The 21,659-nt window shown below is 37.3% G+C and overlaps 1 protein-coding gene across 1 annotated transcript in view; it reads right to left on the reverse strand.

The window, feature by feature from the left end:
• Nucleotides 1-5,554: 5,554 nt before the first annotated feature.
• Nucleotides 5,555-21,659, reverse strand: part of GEN1 (GEN1 Holliday junction 5' flap endonuclease) — a 19,485-nt gene continuing 3,380 nt past the window's right edge. Inside the window, exons 2-13 of the mRNA XM_009334343.1 lie at nucleotides 19,534-19,720; nucleotides 18,167-18,343; nucleotides 16,433-16,543; nucleotides 14,391-14,464; nucleotides 13,785-13,876; nucleotides 12,802-12,952; nucleotides 12,648-12,684; nucleotides 12,469-12,549; nucleotides 11,176-11,306; nucleotides 9,556-9,617; nucleotides 8,854-8,997; nucleotides 5,555-8,626 (exon numbers count right to left, since the gene is read on the reverse strand). Of these exons, the coding sequence (XP_009332618.1) occupies nucleotides 7,164-8,626; nucleotides 8,854-8,997; nucleotides 9,556-9,617; nucleotides 11,176-11,306; nucleotides 12,469-12,549; nucleotides 12,648-12,684; nucleotides 12,802-12,952; nucleotides 13,785-13,876; nucleotides 14,391-14,464; nucleotides 16,433-16,543; nucleotides 18,167-18,343; nucleotides 19,534-19,720 (2,710 nt within the window). The 3' untranslated portion in view covers nucleotides 5,555-7,163. The remainder of the gene's footprint in view (nucleotides 8,627-8,853; nucleotides 8,998-9,555; nucleotides 9,618-11,175; nucleotides 11,307-12,468; nucleotides 12,550-12,647; nucleotides 12,685-12,801; nucleotides 12,953-13,784; nucleotides 13,877-14,390; nucleotides 14,465-16,432; nucleotides 16,544-18,166; nucleotides 18,344-19,533; nucleotides 19,721-21,659) is intronic.

Consider the following 21,659-nt stretch of genomic DNA (forward strand, 5'->3'; position numbering starts at 1 on the left):
TGAGTTGTATGCTCGGTTAAACACAATATGCAAACTAGGGTCTTTTCCGCAGGGGCAAGTAACAAGGTTATATGAGTTCATACAAGAAGGCTATACAATGTTATATAGATACCTACATGGATGTCACACCATGAGGTGCCTACAGCTTTGAAAGCTTTTCCCCGTTCACTGTCATGTCAAAGCAGTTCCAAGTCTTGGGCTTCTGTGGTGAGAGTGGCCTGGCAGTTGGAAGAGATTTATGACTGTTGATAGTCATTTTTTCTGTATCTCTAATTCATGGCCTCCCAGCACAAAATGTTTGTTTGTTTTTTTAATAAGAAAGAAAAAAAGAAAAAAAACAAAACTTAAGTTGCTGGTATGTTACAAGATAAATATGCTATCACAAAGAAGTTGCTGCAAGACACACACCACTATTTTTGGAAGGAATATAATTTTCTTGAAGGAATTTTTCAGTTCTGTGTACAAATTCAAACACTTTCAGTGCCAGAGCCACACGCCCATTTTACACAGTTACATTTTTCAGATTATCAATGTGGGGAGAGGAATGTCCTCTCTGTAAGACCTCAGTGGTGGGCTGTAGATAACAGAACAAGCAAAGGACTAGTGGCTTTTTAAAAATTATTTATGAAATCTGCTAGGTTGCTATACAAAGATCAATTAACTATTACGGGATACCTTCCAGCCCACCTTCCAAACCACTAACACCAGAGACTGCAACATGGATGGTGCTGGATAAGGGTGTTTGTTTTTTTTAAAATAGAATCAAACTTGGCCTTTGTAGCTGAAAAAAAAACCAACCCAAAACAAAATGGAAAATGTCATTGTGAATCCTGCTTTCTTTCTACGTTATATCTCAGAACCTCTTGACCATGTGATTATCATAGTGTTTTCTTATGGTATTGCCAAAAAGAATACTCATAAAACAGAATAACATGTTCTATGAGGTTTTACGATGTGTACTAACAACCATAACAGTTAGCAACTGACAGTAATACTTGGGGAAAGTATAAATCTACCATCAAATGAAAACAGTATTTCTTTAGAAATGACAAACAAAAATCATGAGGCTACAATTTTTCCCAAATATCCATCTTGCAAATTCTAAGCAATCTGCAAGCAGTAAGATTTGGGATTTTTAGAAAGGTAAACTAAGAAAAGTCCAGAAAACAGAGTGACATCCTCTTTGACAATGGCATATCAGCAGACACCAGAACAAAGGCGTATTTGTTTTTGGAGATGCGAGGGCGCAATCCCATCACCTTCACTTGGACTTGATGGTAAGAACACCTACAAATCCCACACATCTCATGGTGCTAAAAATAAACACATACAGAACGCAAACCAGTGTCTGAAACCATGCTGTAAAAGCCAGTATTTTCAGTCTAAAAAGGTAATAGAGAAGCAGAAGTAGATGTTGGGCTGTACGTGCCTCACTAAAGCTATGGTAGGAGCCAGACATGGGGAGGACAGCAGTTTGGCACAGGTTTGCACAAAGGCAGAGCTGCTGAACTGCATGCCTTGGGCTCTCCCAGGAGGTTATTCCAAAATTTGTAACACAAGTGCTTGGGAATTCAGGATTAATATATGCCCTATGCCACCCCACCGTAGTATCTCCTGCTCTTCTGCTGTATCTCCTAAGCTCTATAATATCAGCAGCACTTTCCTCAGGTCTTTGATAAGCCGTCATGGCCAAACCACCTTTACATCCTCATGTCCCCCCATGCATCCTCCATCTTTTTTGATCTGCCTGATAGCCAAGATAGCCCATGTCACAGCTTAGGGAAGCACGTGTGAGCTGACTGGCCAGCTGGCTGTCATCAGAGCCACTGCCGATTTTTTTCCCTGGCATAGAAAGTCTTTCTCCCTTCCCTGAGCAATTGATTATCAAAAATTTATAGCCCTGAAACCATCAAATTTTGCTGAAATTGGCCAGTTGTTAAAAAATATCAGTGAAGGAGAAAGGGAAAGAAGTCACACAGCACAGACAAGACATCTTTCCATAAGGGTCCATGCCCATAACTGGGTGGTACGGCTACTCTCCCAGAAGACAGATGATTTGAACCCATGCAGGCCAAGAACACTTCCAAGGCACTGAACCATTTTTTTTCCTTTTCCAGCTGAAATTTTCTAGTTATTAAGAACTTCTATGAAAAAGACACCCCACGTTTTTCTGATCTATCCAACAGAATAAGAGAGGCCTGATTAAGTCTACTAAGCAATAGTTCTGGTTGCCCGCTCTTGGAAAACTTTCAGATTTCTATAAACTCAAATGGACGTAAGAGACTGGCAGCCTGTACCGCTAAGCAAGTTTTTGAGAGAGAAGTACCCACAGTTAAACCACAGAAGCAATTCAGGTATAGAAAAATGCAATTAATAAAACTGGCCCAGTGCCATATAGTCATCTATGAACTGCTAATTGTCCATTCCTTCAGCAGCATCTCATATGAAAGACGCTGTCCTTCTCAGCAGTGTCTTCCTAGGTCATACTGAGACATCAGCCCTGTAACTAATTAGAAGAAAACAGACCATCTCCCACATTTCTAGCTGGCAGGTCTTATTTGGTAAAGAGGCCATTCAATAATTACAAAAACTAGCAACATGTAAGTCTGGATGAAAAGTCTTATAAAGCCCCTGTACAGTACATGTGCACATGGCTGTAACTCCTGAAGCCCTTTGTTCCATTAAACTCCAGGCTTTGCAGAATCTGAGCCTCGGCACAGGGCTTTTTTCCACCCAGCTGCAGATCAAGCAGCAAATTTAGCTCACCAGTGCAAAAGATTCAAAGAAAATGTCTACAACACATCGCAGTGGGCTGAGCAACAGCGAGGCTTAAAGGCCAAAGCTCCTCTGAGACCTGGCATTCATGTTGGACTGGAAAACAGCCTGAATTCGACCTGAAATGAGGCCACAGATGTCATGTTTTTGCAGCAGATAAAACTTGGACAATTTCTACGGTTTGGGCTATCTTGTCTGTCTGTTATTTGTTATGTGGTATCACTGCCAGGGCAGCACCCGCACGTTGGGGTGGAGAAAGAAGGCAGCATGTAACGGTTCATCTAGTAAGTTTGCCCACAGATTTATTCAAAGCAGACCACGCTCACAGTTCCTCCCACTACGTCCCAAAGAATACCCATAGTTTGCCACAGATCCAACCTTGGCCAAGAACGTTGGTAGGACAACTAACTCAGCTTTGAGCTTGGCTGGGGAGGTGCTCTAGCAGAGCAAATTGCATTTTAAAATAAGATATTAAAATAACATAAATGCTAACGTACGGCTACTTCTACACTACCTTGGCATTAAAAATACCTCTGGTTAGCTTCTTTTCCTTCATTGCATTTCAGTCAGGCAGCTAACTCACTTTAAATATCCATCAGGTGGAATTTCAGTACAGGTAGCTGTTTTCATGGACCAAAATTTTCAAAGGAATGTCCCTTTTCCCAGCTGCGCTCAGCCTTTGAAGTGACAAAATTTCTCCAACTCTGTCAACGGAAATTGGGGTGGGGGGCGGAGACGAGGCTTGGGTTTAAAGAGCTTTTAAAGTTTGATATATAATTAATCTTACTAAGTTAAACTAAGTTCAGTACTGATAGCAGCTACGATGCAGGATACGTGAGCAAGAGAACCGTGCAAAGAGAGGTTCTGTCACCCATCGTAATTTTGTTTTCTTGAAACAGTTAAAGTGTTTTGTTTCCTGAAGGAAAAAGCGCTAAATCTAGCGCTGAGTTTACTGTTTTGCCAGTAGCACTTCGGTTTATAACAACTCTCGATAATATTCTAACCGCAGTTTCCTTTTATCTGCTGATACAATACGGCAGGGTTTGACACCTTTTTAGACATGAAAAGACTTTATCTTGTCTCAAGGAACAGCTGCCATTCGTCTCTTTCACCACTGTATTTCCAAGTATCTTTCTTGACATAAGAGCACAAAGCCAAGCCTACGCAAAGCCTCAAGTTAAATAACCCTCTTCCCAAATTAGGAAATGTCTCTGTTAACTAGCAAAAGAGTTATCAAGTTCATCAATTCTATCAATAAAGTAGAAATTGGTAAATGCAATGAAAATGAATTTTTCCCTTTTGTTAAGTGTGTTCGCACACGTTGATAGGTATTTCAGTAATATCTTCCAATGGAAAAAGTAAGAGCAGGTGTAGCTTGATAGTGGGATATATAGAAATTGGGGGGGGTTGGTCTTTTTTTTTTTTTTTTTTTTTACATTATATTTTTTGTAGCTCTCTATGTATATATTCCATGTAAACAGTATTTATTTTCCTTTCTGGTTGATTCCCCATGGACCTGAAATAGTGAGTTACAATCACAAGGAATGCCAAATAAACATTTCCCTTGTTTAGCGTAGCTTAACAAATTTGCTACATCTAAGTAGGCATTTAATACTGTTCATAAGTGGAAATAATATTTACACTGCTAAGACAGAGCCTATGGTTCTGCTCTGTATCTCTGCAGGAATCATTCAAGCTAGAGGGATGCCGACATCAGGAGCGATAGACCAGGTGAAATACTCAGGCCTGGTCTGAGTACAGCAGTTCTACGAAAAACTTTCAGACAAGTACTTGAAGAACGATGCATGCATACTTGCATACTTGCCCCACCTCCACAGCGGGTATAGTTTTGTTACTCTAGATGAAGCACCCCAATATAGCCTGTTTGGGCTGACCAAGACAGATGATAAACGAAAATATTTTCAGGGTCATCAGGCTGATGCACCATAGTCATTTATACTTATAGCCAGTTTAACATAATCTTGTAGGAATATTTCCTGCAGAAGAAAGTTATCTGTTACACCCACTCAGTTTATTTAAACATCATCTTCACAAGTGTGAGAGGTTGCAAAGCGGTCAGCTTTGGCACGGTGAAAACAGTTCCAAAGAAGAAAAATCATCCCTAATCCTTAGATTGAGTAAATTACAGAAAGATGAGAAATCAAAACACTTTAAAAACTGTAACATCCATCTGTAACGAATCACAAGTTGGATTCAAGCAACAGTCACCCCCAATGATAAATGCTTGTGTTTATTTGCTGCAATGAGCAGCTACAGCCTAAATGACAGAGGGCATCCTGTACAGTTGTTTTCACATCTATTGCTGCTTCTAGAATAGTGGCAGTAAACTTGCACAAAATTGAGATGCATTGCAAATGAAAAAAATAATTTTTTTCTGCTTTTCATGCTTGAACTGTACTCATGAAACCAGATTAATTTGCAGCAATATCAGCAACATAATCTCTTCTTTTTCTTCTGCAGTTCTTAATGTCTTTTGATTATATCTCATTTACTGGTTTCCATCAACCGCAAAACATGAACTTAATTCTGGCACAGTATTTTCAGCAAATCATCCATTAAAGCAGTCATCCCTGCCAGATTTGGAAAACAAACAAAAACCCCTCCAAAAACAGCTCTTGCCCCCCAGTTCTAAACAAAACCCTAAAACACAGAAACCCACACACTGTGGGTGAAATGTTACGATCCCTCCAACAGAGTGCATTCCCATACACTAGGACGGAACAAAAGTGAGGTCATTCACATGATGTTGGCATTTTTATTAATGGAAATTCAAACTCTTGATTCCAGTATTCAAAATCAGCAGCAAGGAAAAGAATCATACATAACCAATAACAATGTTTTTCCACAAAAAATGGTCTGATCTCTCCACTACTGACCCCTGCATAAGGAATCTCCCCGTTTATGGTCCCCAGGTGACTGCTACTCTTATTCACCTTTGCAAGTCTATTCTTCTAGCTACCCTCTCATCAGCTGGGTGGTTAAGAGTCTCCAGAAGAGAGACCATCTTCAAAACTGAAAATAAGTTTCCAATATTTTGGATTTTTTGCTCATTTCCATAATACATTTCTCATTTGGAAAATCAACTATAAATAAACTTTCTCCATCTGCCCACAGCGGAAAAGAAGAAACTACCATTTTGGCTAATTACAGACTGCATTATCTATAGACTACCTATTTCTTCCTTAAACACATCTGGAATTTAGCTTCCTAACTTTTAAAGCCTTGGCCTTTATGAAGAAAGAACTGACATTTTCATTAAGGCACGGATATTCTACATTTCTATTGTTAACATTGTATCTTGGCAAGAGTGGCCCTCCTTCTGGTTGGTCCACAGAAGTAGTTACACTTAAATGCAGACAAGGAGGCATTTTCTAAGAAGCTGTTGAAGACAACTTTTTTTTTGTGTATGAACAGAGATTGCTTCTATATTAAAGAGGTAGGAAGAACACCTTCAAAAATCCAATTGTATTCAAGTTCCCCCTTTAAAAACATTTACATGATATTATTCAAAGAATCTGCAGTATCATCATTAGATTTTGATTTTCTGTAACTTAACTTTCATTCTATTCTAAGTAGAAGTGAGTGTTAGATGGGATTTCATATCTTCTTTAAGAAAAAAATGCCCAAACTATAAATGTTTGATTAAAACAGCCATCAGATTTCCTTAAATATTAGATATGACAGCTACAAAACCAGAATATCCTTACATGGCTTATTCCATTCTTCGGAAGATGCACACACTCAAAGAACAGTTTATTATAGGGCACAGCAGATATAAATTTAGCTACCCTGCAAGGTACATCTGCTGTGTGTCTCTACCTGCTCCTTCAGAGATAATCAACACAACCAGCATCCCAGGATTTGAAAACCCGTTTTAAAACTACTGAAATTAAGTTAGTGGAGCAGAATAGAAAATTTCAGTTGGAAAAAGCTGTATCACTTTGTCTTATTGAGAATATCCAGCAGCAGTGCAGGCACTATATTTTAATAAGTCTGTTTTTATAAGCAGAAGGGCTAATAGCTGTACACAAAATCCTCACAATTGGCTGGGGAAAAAAAACCCAACTTATTTCATAAATAAACCTCCCTGCTCCCTTGTATACCGTATCCTGACGTTTATGTATCAAGTTCAGAGTGTAATCAAGTCCAGAATAACTGGCACTTGCCTATCATCAGCTATTTGGCACTTTTGCTAACATTTTCGTTTCAAACTTTAGCTCCAGAATGCAGTATTTCACAGCACTTCTTATTCATCAAAACTGTGTCCACTTAAAATTGATAAAGCATACTGCAGAAACTTCGAGAACAAACTCTGTAAGAGCTGAAGGTTCAGAGTTAATTGTTATCATAATTATTTTATTGAGAACCTAATTGATTTTGATTCTTCCTTTTAGTCTTTCAGACAGGGGAAGGGGACTGTCTGCCCACGCGTAAGTCAGACCAGCACTTTCGGCTTGCTGCGTGGGACCAGAACCTGACCTCTCGAATGGTTGCTCTGGACTTTGGGAACAATTAACTTCCCCTACAGAGGGTGGTTTTGGAGATACTTGCAATGAGAAACTATTACCAGCTTCTCTTAAATTGGGCATTTTCTTCTTTCCTTTAATTATAAGGGCTGAGTCACTGTTTGTTCTTTTGCTAGTAATGACGTTACTCGTTTTCTTTGTAAAACATTTTTTAAACTGACCAGGGTTCAGTTGCCTTTTCTGCTGCTCATAAATCAGACTTTTATTCATGCTCCCATCATCACTGTCTTCACTAGAAGAACATCTGTTCTGACACACACTCTTTTTAAAAGAGGTTTTCCAAGTTGTTTGAATAGAAGCTTTTTTAATGTGACAGCCAGTTACAACATCTGCTGGCTTTTGAGACACCGGAAGCATTTCACACCCAGGATGCAGCGTCTCTGGTGTTTGTCCACTGAGGGCCAGAGATGTTGAACTGCTTATGTTACGGTCTTTTTGCATCATTTCAGCCAGGCCGTCAGCTTTTTTGTACTGATCTTGGTAGGTGTGTATGCTGGATTCCCTTGCATAGTTTTCCGATAGCACATTTTTACTTTCCTGCACTAGTTTATTTAACTGACACGCGGAAGAGACATCATCTTTATCAGGATTCAATGTTTCTTTTGTCTGTTTAAAACATTTCAAAGACTCCAGTTGCATTACATCTTCAGACAACAAAGGCTTTGATGGAATGGAAGTCGTCTTAAGTATTCGCTCACTTAAAGACCACTTCTGAAGTTGTCCCATAGCATCACCTGAAACCAAATCATCCGCGCTATCAGAATGAAGCTGATCAGACTGCGTAGCATCAGAATATTCTGAGCTACTTCTTGCTGTTTCATGACCTAGTGGATGCAGGTGTTTTATGCATATAGTTAAGTCAGCTGCTGGATCACGGGTATCACCCCCATGGGCTGGTGAAGTGCCGAAGAAGGTTCCTTCCCAATCAATACTGCTCAGTTGTAGACCAGCTGTTACAGAGGAAGAGGATGATACCCCTAAATTTTTAGTAAATTGTGCTGGCAATACAGATGAGTCAGCCAATGTACTCTGTAAGAGCGAGTAAGGCGATGCAGTCAGAGGAAGAGCAGCTGCTGATGCTGGCATTTGAACAGTTGTTATGCAGGATGCTGCAGCTAACACTAGATCCTTTGATTCAGTACTTCTCTGGTGTACCTCGTCTTCTGGGGGAATTTTTGTATCTGACATGGAGTCTTGCACAGGAATAATTCCACATCTAGATTTTAAATTCATTTGAGACAGAAGATCGCTAACTTCATAATAAACATTTGATAATTCCTTTTCTTTTGGTCTGTCTTTCCTATCTGAAAAAAATAAAAAAGGCATATCAAAATGGCATATTAACCACAGTTCAAATCGCCTAGTGCTAAAGTATAAAATGGTAAGATAAAAGCACAGGCCCTGCAAGATATCGTGCCCTGATCTTGACAAAACATGATACTGCTCAGCAGTGGGAGAAATGTTTGTTGCTTTTCCTTCTTGTATTCTCACAAGACCTGTAAGTTCATAAGAAATAAGCTTTTGGACTTACTTTTCTGCTTCTTGTTCACAACTTCTGACTTTTCCACTTGATAGAGAGCAACAACATCAGGATAAGCAGCCTGAAACAAAGACGCCTCTTCTACTGTGACTACGAACAACTCCACAGGCTCATCTTCTGCATCAACATAATGTTCTAAAAAATTAATGAATGTACATTAGACATGTATACACACATCAAAGTAGGGAATAAGAAAAACAAAGAACAGAAGATTTATCTGAGTACAAAGAAGGTATGTAAAAAGGTCAGTAGTACAGTGTTTGAGATTTAGCTACAAGTAAAGTCTTTTTCTTTCTGCCAGTCTCCTGGCACATACGGGCACACTAAAGGTAGAAGTCTGTCAGCATAGAAAAATTTCTAGCTAGTAAACAGTCACAGCTTCGGGTACACAGTGAAATAAGAGATGAAATACAGAGTCCAGATCTCATTAACATGTACCAGAAAAAGTACCTGAAGACCGAGTCCCTTGCTTTCTAGGTATATTTTTTTTCTTTTTTAAAAAGCATTTCTTTTACTTTGGGAGTATGTGAAGTTTGATGCACCTTTTCTATTGTTTTCATAGAACAGTTTCCAATCTCACCCACATTTCATTTCCTCATAATGTTGTCTAACTCTTTTCCTCTTTAAAGCATGCTTTTCTCTTTTTCTATGAACTGTTTTGTTTCATAATGTACACACAGAAACCAGACCAACCTGGTTTTTGCCACTCAATTTCAAAACAAGGAATTCCATTTTTAACACGTGTCTTGACTATCCTGTAAGAACAAAAAGAAGCCCATTAAATGATTTTGTTTAAACAGGAAATGAAAAATCTAAGTTATATAAAAAAGATTTCAATACTCTAATTTGTAATGATTCAGAGGAAAAAAAATATTCTTGTAATAGTGAAATTAATACACCTTTTAAAAAATATGCTACTTTTCTGTATAAGTTACACAGTAAAATTTTGGATCTAGATTTGAGTACTGCAACATTTTTATTTTTTTTTTTTTAAACGAAACAGCTCAGAGGAGCATAACAAGAAATCAAAAAGCTATTCTGTAACACACAACCATAATGCAGACTCCTACAAACATCAGTTTGATATCTTCAACTATGCCACAGAGAAGGCTGTTGCCATAGATAGTAATCTTCTGAATGACCAGACAGGGTCATTTATATCTTTAGCATGAGAGCACGAAGGAAGATAAATCATGAACTTCTATCTAGCCAATCCGTTTAAAAAGCAGCCCCCAACCAGTCTCTCCATTCTTTTGAAAGGTAACACGGAATAATAATAATTATTACTTGCCACTTCTTTGGAAGTAACAATTTAATAGACTATGACACATCAATCCAGAAGAGATACTATCACATTGCTGCTCACTGTCCTTCTGTCCCCCAAAATTAAGGTCTCTAAATCCTGAACAGCATCAAGGAACATGGAAAAACTACTAACCTTCTTGCAATACAAGAATTTGGGGTGGGGGGAATTTGGGTTTCATTTGGGAAATGAAACCGTCAGATACTAAAGTTAAAATAAGTAACAATTCCCTTCACACAGTGAAGTTAAATTCAGATTTGCCAACAGACACTGTAGATTCTAAAAGTTTACATAAGTTTAAGAAAAGATTAGATCATTAAAAAAAGAAATTACATTGAGGGCTGGTAGAATAAGAGGTACTAATTCTGGCTCTGAGTAACAGAAGCCTGGATGGTGGGAAAATATTCTGGCGGAAAGTAGTTACACGCTTATCTTGGGTTTTTTCCTGCATATCCATTTTTAATAGGATACTTGGCCATTTTTATACTGCTAAATGCAGCACTCTTGAATGAAAATGTTGTTTTGAGAAGGGGTAGCTGAACAGAACTGTAAGCCAATGATTTTATCAGACACATAGTACAGTAACAGTCAGTAGGTCTGATAAGAAATCAGAGACCCTGACTGAATCTGCAGATGCTCATATCTAAGCCTAAGCTCTTAATTTGAATCACAGAAGTCAATTAAACTTCTGCTAAGAACCTGAGCAGAGGGTAACCTGTAATGCTAAATGTCATGTGCAGATCCAAGGAAACAGAATAGAAAGTAAGCATAGGAAAAAGCAGGAATTGTCAGTTAGAACGAAAGGAAACTGCTATATGTATTACTTTGTGCAACAGTAGTCAAAGAATTGGTGTACTGATCTAAATTTTTACCTCTATTCAAAATGAGCACAAAGCTTGAAACAGAGATGGAAGAAAACCATTATATTTCCATAAAAAAGGAAAAAACCCGTGATTTTCCTCCAGCAGCAGAAGTAAACATATTAAGTTCAAGAAATCAAGCTACATTACCGTATTGCCTGCAGTTGTTTTGAATCAATGTACCCAGATTTTCTCTGGATCATATCATAACGTGTCAACAGCACTAACAGTTTCTTACAAGCATAATGTTTGGTCCATTCCATCTTCTCAGAAGCAAATATCTGTTAGTATAAAAAAACCACCCCAAACTTTAAAACTTTCTTATTCTGTTAGATATCATGCTTAGACAGCTATGTAATAGGGACACAGGACTAAATACTTAAAATATCTAGAACAATTTTATACATTAATGTAATGCGTAACAACATCTCACTGCCAAGGGAGGGAACAGTCATCCGTAACAGGGCAGATTCATCAGCTGTCAATAACAGGCCAAGGGAACAGTTGTGTAGTGGCAGCAGCAGCAATAAGACAGCTGCTAAACACCTGATCATATTCAGATCACCTATGCAAGGAGCTGTGAAAATTACAGATTTTGCATGCGAGAGGATGAACACGGATTTTCATTAAAGCCACATTGCTCAACAGCAGTCTATTACGCTGTACTTATACATAATATATAGAATACATAATTCTCACACTGTCATCAATCCTTGAAAAGGAAACATTGCAAAAGATCTGCTTTCACCAATGAAAAACAAATAAAAATCATTCTTAGAAAACAACGCTAACATATTAACACCCCCCCAAAGAAAAAAGGCCTCACAGGAGGCCTTTTTTCCTTCCTTCTATGGACAGAGGAATAAGCTAGACCACTTTTGAGCTTTGTGCATTTTGAATTAAAGGGCCTCTGAACTTGAAAGCTGGTAGTATTGTGCTAAATACAAGCCTGCTATCTGTTGTTGGGAAAACAGGCAACATTGAGAATAAAAGCTGCTTCTGCTTCTAATATACAGAAGCTGCTTATCTCAATTATACCAAACTTTCTTTTCAATGATTTATTTAACATTAAAAAAAAGATAACACCCCTGAAGTATATATTACCTCATAACCATATAGTACTTTGTACCCCATATAGATAATGCAGCACTCAGCAACCCAACCTAGTCATATTGAACAGTGAAAAACAAAACAATGGCAAGCGACCTTTTTTCTGAGTTCTCTTTCTTCCACTTTTCTACATACCTATTTACATAAACTGATTTTTTTCAGTCTTCAATTTTAGACTTTCAAAAAAACCGAAGTACATTAAGAAGTTGTAGCAAGATTCTTTAATTCTTATTTCCAGTAAAATTACCAATGAAGATCAAAATTGTCACAGATGCCTTCCTTACTAACAAACAAAAAACTACAGAGCTGAATAACCAGTATTTTGTTATATACCTGAAAGGACAATAAATTTGGCCTTTGGCATTCCTTTATCTTGATCAATTTATTCTTGTTTACAAGAAATTCTTGGATAACCTTGAGATAAAACAGAAAAGAGTTTAAGAGAGGGCAGAAAACTGAAATTTCAATTAATTGATGAAAAAAATTAATCTTTAAATAGGCTTGTTTGTTACCTCAGAGAATGGAAAGCCCTCACAACTGTTAGCTTTTCTGCAGGTAAAACAAATGTGTTAGGAACTGAATACAAATGGGAAAAATGCAAAATTTAAATGCTCACCCTGCACATGAACGCAGGGAAAAGCAGTTCAGTTTTCAAGACATTCCTACTTTCTGATATTGTCCTCCACTGCACTTGCTTGTTTCACTCGCTCTAACTGATGCCATTCACAAGGGCAGCAGTATTTGGAGTCATTGGGTTTGCAGTATCTAGTGCTTTCACAGAGTTTACATCCACTGTGCTCATGTTCCTTGTAAGATCCTATAGAAGCAGATGCACAAAGCATGAGGAGAAGAGAGGTTCCCAAAATCTCCAAATATACAAAGTTAATAGTACAAATACAAGACTCAGAACACATATGAATCTGACATGAATAGTAGCTGTAAGCAGATCTGAGTGCATTAGCTGTATTTATATATCTACAGTGAAAACTGGCAAATACAAGCAAGCTTTCTTTTTTTTTTTTTTAAGACTTTTCCCCCCTGCACAGTTTCAGACCTTATGCTGAAAACTTTATTACCTAAAACCTACAGAAGTAGTCTGCGACATCCTGACAAATGTATATAAGTAATGTATTTGAAACAGGCTTTTCCTTCTCCAAGTCATAGGTTTGAACAAGTTCACTGATCAAGGATGCTACCAAAATGAGGTTCCTTAAATTAATTTCTTTTTAAGAAAACACTGCAGCAAAACCCAGCAATGCTAATGGATTCAGTCCTCTTGATGCAAGACCAATTCAGGCAACTAAAGAAATAGCTGACTGTCAGTATAGCATACTTTATTTACTGATAATGTTAAAAAGGCAAATATCTGGGATCACACAGAGCATTGTGATAACATTCCATCTGCTATCAACTAGTTTCACATTTGAAGAAAGGTAGTATCCAGCCTCAAAAAAAAAAAAATTATATAAAGATACATATACACAATACTGAAAATGTGAAGATAGTCCAGAAGCTGAATGACCAGAAAAGGAGTTTTTAATGCTAATCATAAAAAACCCAAACCCAAACAAACAACCCTCCACCCACACACCCAGAACAAAAAGTAAATAATTAGGCTAAAAGTAAAATTCAGCGCTTTTCACACTGACCTGGATGATGGCACTCAGAACAGTGAATTACCCTTTTAACAACCAAAGGTGGATTATTATCATACTGAAATTGTTCCTTCCATTGCTCAAACCTAAAAGGATGATATTAAAAGGATTAAGAAATATTTTTAACTTTCATACTTAGAATAAAACACTGAAAAATACTCCCTTTATACTTCTCAGACATTTACCCAAGAAACAGTTTTCTAATTTACGCAACAGATTTTTTGAAGTACTTTTTATGACTGTTGGATTTCTAGTATTGACACACACATTATGATAACAAACATAGGAAACATTTGGTATCTTATGTCCTGATCCACAACCCAATCAAAAATCAGCAAGTTTCTCATCAGTCCCTATGATTTCCTTTCCGATATATCAACACAGATCTGCTAGCTCCAGAGCTAGGAGCCAGCTAATGTTTAAAACAATTAAGAAGCTTGCCTAGCAAAACACATAGTTCGTTTAGCAAATATAAAGTAAGGAATGTGGTAATCTCTTCCCCCCCTCACCACAAACATTGTCTTGGAGCTGAAGTACATACCAGCAAGTCTTTGAATAAAATCAAAGTATTTCAGCATACAACATAAATTTTCACTTCACCTTTGCAATAAGTTTTGACCTCGCAAAGTCTCAATTAACTTTAAAGCTTGTTCTTTCCCAACTCCTGGAACGCCCTATAGAGACAGAAATATGAAACATTATTTAATGGAAACAAAGTATTCAGATTTTCATAAAAACTGCCTTCATAACATTATGTAGAGAAATGACAAAAAATGATCCCAGATGTTGAGAATAAATTGAGAAAAATAATTTTTGACCAATTTCTAAAGTCAGAGAAGGTGACAGATTACAGCTGTACTACCAGTGTAACACACAAGCTGCATAAAATGTTCTTACGCTCAATAGCAGCTCAGATAAAAGAAGGTAGAGAAAGAAGGCAGCAGAAAACAATAGAAAAAGAGGTTTTGTTTGGTTTGTTTTCCTTCTTGCTATCTGCAACAGTACAACAATATAAAATACTGGTAACAGTCTTGCCAGCTAACTGCCAGAGAGCTGAAATGTTTCAGAATTGTCTTGGAAAGGCAAGACGAAGACAGATCTTTTGGATTTTAGAGTCAAAAGGCTGGAACTTAACAGATAGAAGAAACCCAGCAAAAAGCTTTCACTCACAGGGAAGAGATGCTTTGTGGCAACAGAAACAACTTTTAATATATGAAGACCTCAAGCACTTATGCAAAATCAATTCTGAGAGTTGACAAAGAAAGCACAAGACCATTTTCTGAAAAATAATTAAAAACCCCAATAAAACCACAAACCCAAAGAACTCCTCCCCTCCCTTTCAATAATTGCTTGCTTGATTTTGATATTTACTCCGTTATTACATCTGTAGTATGCATGTCCTTTATAGGAAAAGGGACTACCACTATGGATAATAGTTAGATGGGAATAGCAAATATTTTCGGGAACGTAGTTCATGGACTGAAGTCCAGAACTTTGTAGTAACCCCGAGACATACTGAAGAGTGAAAGTCAGTTGATTCAAAACAACCATAATGATTTGAAACGTATATACTGCTTTTCCAGTTCCTCCTTCAATCCTTACTCTATTTTGCCAAGAATGAGTACACTTGAATATAAAGATTGTATTGAGTGTGCTTTCTACACTGTTATTGCAAACAAATCTATAGCTTATTTTTATTCAGCTGTAATGGCTGAACTGAATATATGCAACCATATGAAATAAATATACATTCAAAACCAATCAGAAGTTCTCGTTGGACTGCAGCCAGACACGCAGGCAGAGTCAGATATTCAGCTTCTGCAAGGAAAGCATTGTTTTGATATATATTCAACGAAGTAAGTGCAATTATAGACTGGTATTCTCATTTATCTGTTCTGCCAATCCCCACTCCCAATGCACTCCTGTAATTCAGCTTTCCTTCGAAGTTTCTATCTTTATCCACTTCACTGGGCTGCAGTAACTCAAAAGACCTATCTGGCATTACATAACCGTGTCACTTTGCAAGTGACTTTGCAAGAACCTGGCATTCCGGGAGCTGCTAGTTCCATTACAATAACCACTGACTAGCCACTATTTTTTCTTACTCCCTCTCTCCTTATATATTTATTTTGCAATAACAATAACAATTATAAAAAACCTATTTAAAGATTCCTATAACAGAAGCAAGTCTTTCAGAAAAAAAAAAAGTTAGGGCTACTTGCTCTTTCAGCAGTATTGGTTGTTTAAAAGGACAGTTTCGTCAAATGGGAAGACAAGGATTGAAGAATAACTACTCTGCCAGGAATGTACTTTAATGCGAATGGGTTCAAAGTATCCTGGCAAACAACTCAGTTCTCACGTTTGCTCAAAGTAATCAACATCTAAACTTTTGTCTTCACCTCCATTACATAAGAGTCTGGAATAATACATAGCAATTTTGAAAGGTTAATATTCATGAACCATTTTGATTATCTTTAAGCCCTCACAAATAAAATTTACAGTAACTAAGCATCATCTTCAACTAGATCTCAGTAATCATGCATTGCATACAGTTTTGTCAGCATGCACAAGTCTCCCTCGATACACTGTCTTGAAAAACAACAAACTACAACTACCTAATAAAAAATTATTATATTGCTTACCTTGGGAAGATAATCACAACCCAGAAGAACAGCTAGCCCAATCAAAGACTCTCTGTCACAACCAAGCTTCTCCTTAATAGAGGACATTGTGTAACAGTCAAGAAGCGGATCCTGCAAAAGAAATTTATCACACATTTTATTTCTCTAACATCAGGGAAGGAACTGCCCTGAGTCACATTCAGTTGTGATTGCTTACCCACCCCTATTCAGCCACATCTGTAGGAAATGGGTCTATCCCATAAGAGGTGTCTGATAGCAAAAAAAATAAAGCAGCAATTAAAATTTGTTATGTAACCCATGGACACTACGTGAATAACTACAGTTCTGGAATTTCAAGTTTTAAGTATGGGCATCAACTGTTGAAAGAAACTAAATAAGCCAAGGGGTGTTTTTATTGTTTACTATCTGTAAAAAAAGTGTGGCAAAACTAACATCATCTAGTACTAGTGGCTGTGTAAGTCATCTCAGGAACTGCAGTTTTTAAAATCCATGTAAACATTTTAGTGTGCTACTTGAGTAAAAAAAGAGAAATTAAAATGTCACTTAGCATATTAGACATGAGCTAAAGGAACACCTGAAGCTTTGAAGGGCAGAAGGACTGTAACACACCAACATGAAATCAAGATCAACGTGAATCAAAACATAGACCACTGCCCCCTGCAGAAAACCCCCACACAAGCCAACAACCCAAAATAATGCAGTTTTCTGGATATTATTTATGTGACAGACACACACTCACATAAATTATTTTTTTATGTTGACTTAGATATGTAACAAAGTACACCTGAAAGATTGAGGCCACCTTCATTTTTGGTGATAAATGACAAGAAAGTTGAATGAATGAAAAGAACCAGCTCAAGACAAAACCCAAACACAGTGCCGAAGCAAATCATCTTCTATCAACTTTAATTTTTTTTTTAAAAGTTAATTGTTCATAGTGGGTTTTTTTTGTTCTGTTGATTTTCTCCTATTACTGAATTATTTTCTCAACAAGTCCTTCAAATGAACATTATTTAAAATTCCAACGCCAATATAATTTCTTCTCCACTTTCTTGTTAGATTCACCAGACAGAACACATGCATTCCTTTCTCTGATTTATAGAGAAAGTATAAATTACGGAAATTTAGGGTTACCTTTTGCCAGTTCTGGAAAATTGCATTCCTAATAAGTGAATGCTTCAGCTCAAGGTCATAAATTGATTTTTTTTTTTTAATGATTGCAACAATTGATTATGATACAGATGTACAATCCCTACCCTATTCATGTTCAATTGGAGACTAATAGTATTAATTGTAAGTATATTCATAATAAAACAAACCTGTGAGATGCAAGTGTGTGAACACTGTTATTAGACCCATGAGGCTGACCACTCCCAAATGCCCTAACGATAAATTTATAGGAAGCAATTATTTCACTCAAATTCTCCACTGTAGAGGAGGAAAGGGCAGGGGCGGAGGGGGGAGGAGTTTGCTACCTAGCTTTATATTACACATCACAGGCCACTACAAACACAGACAACAATACCATAAGCGTTCTTCAATTCAGTTGTTTTGCTCTCACATCCAATACACGGATTGCCAGTGAATCAAACAAAACGTTCCTGTCTTAAAAGTACTGTAACTACTAGAGGGTAAGTGAGATAATGTCTAAGTAACTGTTTAAAGTTCCTTCTTTCTATTTACATTTTTGGGAAGAATCTAAAGAGAGGGTAAGAACAGGATGAGATACATTACCTTAGCATTCATGGCAAAGTTCCTATAAACTGTTTGAGCTCCGTATAAGAAGACATCTCCATCATTGGTAATGCAGCCATCGACATGTCCTTTTGCATTCAGGTAGGCACACATTGCCTCTGCTTCCCCAGCTGCTTGAACCCAAGGGACACCTAAACACTCCAGCAGTTCGAGACACTATAAGAAAGAATCCAAAAGGAAAGAGATTGAATGTTGAATTAGATCCACTTATTGACATGCGCTTTCTCAGACACAAGTGTATACAAAAACTGCTACCATTGCACTGCCTATATAACACTACATCAATACAAGCACTACTTTAGGAGAAATATAGTTTACCGTAACAGTCAAAAGAAATATCCAACTGAGAGCAAAGTATTAGTTACAGGACTTGAACACAGCATGATTAATGGTCACTCCTTCAGAAAAATCTTTACACTTTAAATAGATATTTAGGATGTTTTCAGAAGAATAGTAACAAAGGAGTATTTATCTTGGTAAAGCAACACTGTTTACTCAAGTAGTAATACAGGGGAAGCACAGACATCTCTCAACAGATGCCAGACTCCCCGAGAATATCAAGCATGAAAGTACAGTACTGTTGGCCTAGTAAGACTGGACCACAGCATAAGACATACTGATATATACTTCTTACAGAATTTAAGAATAAAACATGAATTGATACATTCAATCTACTGAAGCCATGAGCATCTATAAATTCTATTTCATAAAATTCTGACCAAACAAAAATGGTTAAATATCTGCAACAATGAATGAAGAAGAAAATTACTGAATAGGAAGTCTTTGCAACCAGAGCTGTCTCAACCATCTACACCAAGACAACTATACAATCTTCCTTTTAGCCTAACTCAGTAGGTTTCCAACAAGTGCATCCTCTTAGCTACTCAGCTAGTTTACCAAATCATAAATCTAGGTTACAAAACAATTTTGCGTACCCCTTCAAAAACACACTACCGTAGCTTACATAGGTACACAACACATTCCTGTTTTCACGTATACCCCAATCTAGGAAAAAAAAAAGTATCAATACTAACACTATTAAGGAACAAGGAAGCTGAATTTCTGTAATTAACACTCAATTAGGACTGTGGCTCACTACAGCGTAACACGCACAGGAACACATCAAACAAGAAAATTATTCTAACTGACATTGTCCCTCTTCTACAACAACAGTTAAGAGATGCTGTAAGGCCCAATTTCAAAGGCATGTGTTCCCTCAAAACTCAAAACACTGTTGAAATTTGTTGTGTAGAAAACTACTAATTCTTCAAGTTCTTGGATTTAATTTGATTAAGATTTCTTCCTATCACATGAAAAATACTGAAACACAGCCTTCAATTACTCACCTCTTTCAGCATGGATTTAAATAAAGATCTTCCTGTTCTTGCAGCTCCAACTTTCTTTGAAGGTCCATAGCGCATCTCATTCCTCTTACTCATGGTGTCTGCTTTCAACTTGGGGGCCTCTCCTTCCATGACAAACACTAGTTTAATTCCCATTGATGTTAAGAAAGAGAACCGAAAAAAAAGGTTTCTGCAATAGAGCAAGGTGTTCCATAAGCTGCAGAATTAGCGAAGCCCGATTTCTTCAGATGTTTTCCTTACAGCCCTCAGCCTACCCTAGGAACAATCTTAGCTTTCTCTCCACCTTTTACGATTCCCTCACCCCCAAGCTAACAAACCTTTTGAGGTTGTTAAAGCTAAAACCTATAACCCTGTCGTTGGTTGAAGTTGTTTTACTATGAACTTGTAACGACTTTACAAAATTCCCAAAAGAATACCACATAAGGACAAGAAAGATCTTTTTTGGGTATAAAGACATTAGCAAATTTTAAAGGATTAGTAAAAAACATTCAATATCCAAAGTCTACTTCCAAACACATATCCACATTCATTCTTTTATATCAAATTTTAATCCCAAATCTATCAATACAGGTACATGACATTCTGAAGTGACTGAATGCTGTGGTAGTAGACAGACTCATAGATACCATTACCATGCCATTTCATTTCATATGCAAACTAGCATCACTGACGGGTGGAATTTTGCAAGGGAACAGTAACAACTATTTGGTCTGTAACAGTAAAATTGAGAGCAGTAATATCAGACAGCATATGCTTTTTCCAGTAATTTTGGGATCAATCCTTCAAAACCAGTAGACCAAACATTTATATCTCTTCGATGTGACATGGAAAGACCATTACTTTAGATTTAATTTTGAACATTTGCTATTGGTAAAAAAGAATAAGCTGATCTTTTGAGGCTAGTTCTATTTTCACAAATGATATAAAAATCAATCACTTACAGTAACTTTCTCTAAAATATTTAGCAAAACAATTTGATTTCGAACTGCCTGAAAACATTTCTTTTTTTGGTAGAAATCTGTTCATCCCTTTGTCTCGCTTTGGAAAGACAGCATAAAAGATCTGGACTGATGCTTCCATTCCACTGTACACAGGACATCCTATAAGAGGGAAGTAATGACTTTTGTTGTGCTTCAAGTTTTAGTTAATTACCCATTTGGGGTCCTAAGCATAACATACTAAGAAATTACTCTCAGAAGATGCTGATATTTCATATCAGCTGAATTCAACAGAAGCCACAGGAACATCTAGCAACAGCTAGTAACTCAGTATTCTTGAGCTAACCACTAATAGGTCATTTATGAAAATTTTGATTATGAATATTTTCATTTTTGTCAGCATCATTTGCAGAAAACAGTGCTTTGAAGTTACAGCTGCTTATACTTGCTCATCCCTTAAGTATGTGGTTCATCTAAATTAAAAATATACAAATTCAAGGTTGTTTGTAAGCCTGAAGAATGATTTAAACGTATTTAATTCAACATGGGGTCTAACTAGAATTTTAATTTATAAACCAGATCAGGCTAGAGTATGCATGACTCTGAACTGACTAGCATGCAAACTGTTGTGATAAACAGTTGAAACTCCCATACTATCTTCTGTCACACAACCTCAGAAATATACAGGAATTAGCACACTGATTTGCATTCCTTGATAATCTGTATATCACACAATGCTATACTGCAGTAAGACAAACATGGTTCTGCTTACATCCATCTCATCCTTATCTACAATTGAGGCCTCAAGACAAAGTAGGCTGGGCCCAAGAACTTCTGTCTGCACCCGAGCATTAAGTTGAATTCATAGAATCATTAAGGTTGGAAAAGACCTCTAAGATCATCGAGTCCAACCGTCAACCCAACAACACCATGCCCACTAAACCATGTCCCTAAGTGCCTCAACTACACGCCTTTTAAATACCTCCAGGGATGGTGACTCAACCACTTCACTGGGCAGCCTGCTCCAATGTTTAACCACTCTTGCAGTAAAGAAATTTTTCCTCATGTCCAATCTAAACCTCCCCTGGCACAACTTGAGGCCATTTCCTCTCGTCTTATTGCCAGTTACTTGGGAGAAGAGACCGACACCCACCTCGCTACAACCTCCTT

Source organism: Pygoscelis adeliae, unplaced genomic scaffold, assembly GCF_000699105.1.
Source record: "Pygoscelis adeliae isolate BGI_AS28 unplaced genomic scaffold, ASM69910v1 Scaffold211, whole genome shotgun sequence".
NCBI classification, from domain to species: domain Eukaryota; kingdom Metazoa; phylum Chordata; class Aves; order Sphenisciformes; family Spheniscidae; genus Pygoscelis; species Pygoscelis adeliae.